The sequence below is a fragment of the Dreissena polymorpha genome, chromosome 13 (assembly GCF_020536995.1).
Source record: "Dreissena polymorpha isolate Duluth1 chromosome 13, UMN_Dpol_1.0, whole genome shotgun sequence".
Taxonomy (NCBI): Eukaryota; Metazoa; Mollusca; class Bivalvia; order Myida; family Dreissenidae; genus Dreissena; species Dreissena polymorpha.
Window position 1 is genome coordinate 67,112,748 of NC_068367.1, and position 5,720 is coordinate 67,118,467.

The window sequence follows — 5,720 nt, forward strand, 5'->3', positions numbered from 1 at the left end:
AAAATCCTGAAACGACTGAACATGCGTAAGTAAGCGGAAGTGATGTGTATGTGTTCATACAACAATGAATACACCCAAGCTTTCCATGCAAATGAACCGACATTGCACATGTTGCATACTTTTAGCCCTTTTAATTGAGACAAAGGATCGACACGAAATATAAATGAACTATTTATTTGAAGCTGGAACATGTACTCGTCGCCTTAACACTAACCTTTAGAATTGTGTTTCGGATAAAAAACGCGTTAAAATTATTATTCGGCAGTGTGTTTCGGATAACAAATTTAATTATGAGATTTTTGCAAAAGAGTAACAGTAATGTAATGAGTTTAACGATCACTTGGTTAAATGCTTTACGAGTCAAATACAAAAGTCAGCATGATGCATGAAATTCACAATTCACGAGAATTACCGGTACACCTGATTGGCATCATCAGTCTATAAAGAAACTGGCCAAGATTGATGTGGCAATTACGTCATGCGTCGTCTGAATGAGTTTTCTGTTAAGTGACTGTTAAATGGCCTGTGGAAACCATAAAGTTGAATGGCAAAACATGAACTAATTGCTTATTGCACAAACATTGTACGTGACCTTAACTCTGCCGAACATCAGAACTTTATACTATTTTACGATTAGACACCGTTATTTTTGTTTCTTTTATGGCAATCAGAACAAAACTATGTGTGCGTTCATGTGATGAGATAAGAAGCGGATGTACAGTATTGTAGTCCCTAAGTATAACTCACGAACCATGAAAAACATCACGAAATAAAATCACGATGTTCGCAATTTTTGTCATTTTAAAGATACACCATTAGTTTGCATTTTATTTTTGTTAATAATTGTAATAGATAATTTATCTGTATGAATACTATGACAATTGTCCTAGTCAAGTTTATACAAACAATTTGTTTTTATGTTATTTGCTTTTGTTTATCAGTTGCTTATCCATCATAACGTTATCTCATAAGATGGCTTATCAAATTGTATAGTGTTCGAAACAGTTTCTTGTAACGAGCATCGACAATCGTATCCTACAGTCAAGCTATCTGTTAAATTTCAAAGTTTACAAGTTAAGACGATTTTGCTTCTATTTTAAGTATAATGTTTGATTTTAAAATCTATGGATATTCTCCACACAATCGCGCATGCTTTTCGTTTGGTTAGCATACAATTATTATTATAGGTAATGTTGCTCTTGGCTGTGGTTTTGTTATCATTAAACCAATATTAATGTTAACATACAGTAAAATTATGCTCGGCTAAATGTATTTCATTTTACCAAAATCTTGTTTTATGAATGGAACAATACACGCATCTAGCTATAGATGAAACATGTTTTCTATGTCCTTTGTTTATGAATAATTGTCTTATGTTTCTGTAAATGGCAATAAACTTGATCTTACAGGAAGACTATAACATTTTGAGTAATAATTCTTATGAATAAACATAAACGCAAATAGTGATTAGTAATGCGTCTATTATTGCCAATGACTTATTGCGTAGTGTGGCTTTAAATGCTGCTTGTTATGATAAACTGTAATAATCAGACCATATTCTGTAACGATTCTGTTGGCCATGACCTATATTACAATTGGTGCATCGATACGGCACGAACACCTTACTCAGGTTTCTGTATAAAAGGCCTTTTTAATTTAACATAACATTAACGTTTCGCCAGGGATAAACAGAAAAGGAAAAATGTTCAGATTCCTGTCTGTCGTGCTTTTTATTCGTGCGTATGTTTGGTAAGCCAAATTGATTGAATCGTGATTTTATAATGTGATCTTGTTCGTTTTCAAATGTAAATGGGATTTTTATGCAAAAAATTAAGATCATTGTTGAAATAAAATAAATGTAAATTCGAGTACTGCTTTATGTTTAACTGTTGATAAACATATTTTTATATACAATCTTTATTCAAACTTAGTTAAACATAGTTTACATGGTCATTGTAACACATTATGTTTAATCAAGTATTATACAAGTAACTGAATAAAAACATTTAAAATAGGATCAAAAAAAGGTCATTAACAAACAAAAACTATGCATAAAACATAAACAGTACTTACATATAATCGATATTTTTACTCGACATTCGAGCGATCATTTGCCTTTGCCGTGTATTAGATGGCTTAATGCGTTGCTAAGTTTCAAAACTGTCGTGGGTTACTAGGTATTGAGCTGACCCCTTCATCAGTTTATACTGTTACATAAGTGTCCAATCGTATTGTGCTTAAGTAATTTTTAACAACAACATTATAATTAAAGAAGTATTCAAATAAAGTGGTCTTATATGACTTTTGTTTGAGTCGCTATGCTAAGAGATTTGGTGTTGTTTTTTTTTTCAATTCCGTGTATTTAGATTCGGGATGGATTAAGTGTCTTTAATCCGGATTTAAATTAATTTCGATTGACCCTCTCAACGTAGTTATCATAAATACCTTTCAAAGTATTTGTTGTCATATGATGTATATACTCAGGGTGCAGAATAAACGGTGTTTTCAGGGGCTTAGACACGGGCTTGACAGAATGTTAACACACCGTTAAGAACTTTATTTTTGTAAATATCTTAAGTTATTTAAATACATTTGCAGAAAATCTTTAGTGCACAAAAGACAGTTTTTCTTGCAGTTTGTGCCGATATCTTAAGGTACAAACATAAATATTTATTGAATATGTCTGAAATCGGTGACAAAATTTCACGATGCGTGAAGCATAACCGTATACATGAATGCAGTTAAACTATAATTTTTAACAAGAACACATGCTTATTAGATAAAGTACTTCTGATGTAGTTCACATTGCCATGAACAGCATAAACGTCTGTCTTAAGAATTTTGTTTTTAAAGTTATTTGAAAAAAAGCACCGGTGTTTTAGGTCAATTAACGTTTAATTGGAACCCCACAAAGTCACGTGATCCTGCACCCTGATAATGTGTTGCTGGTTTTAAAAGATAGTAAAAGATAGTATTAGTAAAAATGACAAATTGTAGAATATTTGTTTATAAATTTACGAAAACAATATACGTTGCAGCAAAAACGATAAGATTAAATTTGTTGACACTTTATCAAAGTTGACTTTTCCCCGGTTCGCTTATCTCAACACATTCATTTATGGTTTCAAAAGCGTATTAGCTATTTATAACTCTCCTGTTGTTGTTTTGAAATTTCCAAGAAGGCGGAATTAACCAAACATATTCAAAATCAAAATATGAGCTGAGCTCTAGCGTAGCGGATGAAGCATCCACATTTTACAAGAAAAAGGGTACACTATCTTTGTACGGTCGTAACTTTGTGATGCTATTACGCCATATGCATCCTATTTTGCAGCCTATTTTAGGTAACAATAAAATAAATCAATGCAATATGTATAAGTAATATTATCCTTACATTTAATAAGCAAATGGATCTAAATTTGGCATCAACAACCACAGTATTATTCAATAGCAACAAATTGTAGTCTAATTGAGGATGATACATGGATTATATTATATATGAATTGTATCAATTAGATTGCGAACAGTTTTTATTCCCCATTTCTATTCACCTAATCTGACCGAGCAGTATTAAATGCCTTATATACCTTGCACTGTTATCGAGGGTTCTTTTGATTATATGTATAGACGCATTAGTATTCAATGAAATAATATTTCTATAGCATGTTCTGTATAACGAGCGTTGGTGTATACGTTTGTGTGTTTGTCAGTGAGAACACCATGTGCTGGACGGTGGATCACATTTCCAATCAAATCATGATGGAGGCCGATAAAAATCTGGACGGGATTATGCAGATGTCGGAGTTAATGAATGAGCTCACCGTTAGCTGGGGACTGACAAGTATGTTAGAAAAGTGCTGCATAGTATTAACATGATCTTAGTACCACGTGTTGTTTTTAAGTTAAATGTTTCCTGTAGTTTTTACAATTAATAAGGAGCAAAATATAAAATATAAGTTTTAGTACTGAGTCCGTGGTTGTGTTGCCAAAACGTAAATAAGAAGTACACAACATGTGTATTTTTACGAAGGACCATACATGATCCTCATAGCACTATACGCTATCATAAATACATATTTAATTATTTATTTCACTTTTAGGCGCCGGCCTGACATACCATGATTTCATTGCCTTCTGGACGGCCCAATATCATGACACCCACTCCACTGCTCACGCTTTTGTTGCCAACATTGATGTCGACAAGAATGACTTGATCAACGAGGCCGACATTGCTGCTCACCTTCAACAATTTGATATTAATCCCCGTATGATGTTTGATGTTTAATTAATTTATTGACGTTCTTCTTAATGAAATAGGTTATTCATGCGATTATAGAAATAATAAAAGTCTTGATTTCAGGATAAATAAATAAGCATTGATCATATTTACACACAACAGCATGTTTATTTTACATTTCAGTATAAAAACAAACATTTAAAAAGTGATTGGTCGAATACATTTGCAAGTGAATTGTTAGCTACTCCTACTATACGCGTGTATTCGCTCGGACATCGAATGGAAGTATATATCTCAAACTGCATTATGTACAAACAATATTAATGCATTGCAGTGTTAGCTTACCATATTTGCAAATACTTAAGTAACGTGTTTAAATATAAAATATTATTGCCCTACAGAAAGTATCCACTTTTATTAAAATGAAGTTCATTTAAACATATGCTTAATGTTTTGCAGACGATGGCCAAATACAAAAGGAAGAGTTCAACGCTTTCTTGCATGCAGTGAGTAAAAAACTGTTTTTGTACATATTTTTGAAGTACATTCAAAGCAATTTGAAGGAGAGTACACTTAAAACGATTGATACAGAAGATAAATATGTTTTGATTAAATATTCATTGAAATGTGAAAATAAATAGTGTTAAAATCATTTCTCAATGCTATTTTAAAATGAACATTAACTGTTCTGTGTGTATGGATAATAAATTAATCATTTGATCCGAAACCCGTGGCTTCAAGACTTGACAGAAATGTTTCATATTTCTGTTCCTCAGCCATTAAATACAGTTTTCAATGCTGATTCTGATATCTCTTTCAGGTACACCCTGATCCACACAACCATGGGGCCCATGGGTGCCATTAAATTATAGGTTGTTGACGTTCAATTGCCGTCTGTACAATTTAAATCAATAAACACGCAAATTTTCATTTTTCGTCGTTATCTTTATAAACGCTGATCGAATGATTCACAGCAGTGAAACCGCATTTGAAATCTAAATTTGTTAATAAGAAGCATGTAACTACACCAAACACTGATGTAATGATGTATCCAACAAGCTACAATCAAACGAACTCGTTAACATAAATTACGGTTCGTGGTTTTCTCCTCTAATCCATTACATAATACTTTTATACAAATCAGGATTTCTAGATGTGCAATAACATGTGATGAAGTTGTGTAATAAATAAGAATTATGACCAATTCATTCCATCTAATACGGAGTTACTAAAGGGATCAACTGTCTAAAAATCTGTCATTTTGGCGGGATTTAAATACACTATTTTGGTCACTCTTCTAATATCAGCATTTTTATGACGTTATTAAAAATGATACTAGGTATAAATAAATGAAGCATACTTGACAGTATATGTTTTATTACTGTTCGATATATATAGGATCTGGCACGAGTTGTCATATCATACCATATTTCATTAAACGAGTTCAGGAATTTTGTTAGTAACTGAGCCTTTGGCGAGCTTA

At 32.3% G+C, this 5,720-nt stretch overlaps 1 protein-coding gene across 1 annotated transcript; it reads left to right on the forward strand.

Moving 5' to 3' along the window:
- Positions 1 to 1,581: 1,581 nt before the first annotated feature.
- Positions 1,582 to 5,167, forward strand: LOC127855514 (uncharacterized). The gene is made up of 5 exons (XM_052391171.1): positions 1,582 to 1,749; positions 3,711 to 3,841; positions 4,101 to 4,265; positions 4,697 to 4,743; positions 5,058 to 5,167. Exons 1-5 carry the CDS (start codon positions 1,703 to 1,705, stop codon positions 5,100 to 5,102), a joined length of 435 nt encoding a protein of 144 aa, XP_052247131.1. The 5' UTR covers positions 1,582 to 1,702; the 3' UTR covers positions 5,103 to 5,167.
- The last annotated feature ends 553 nt before the right edge of the window (positions 5,168 to 5,720 follow it).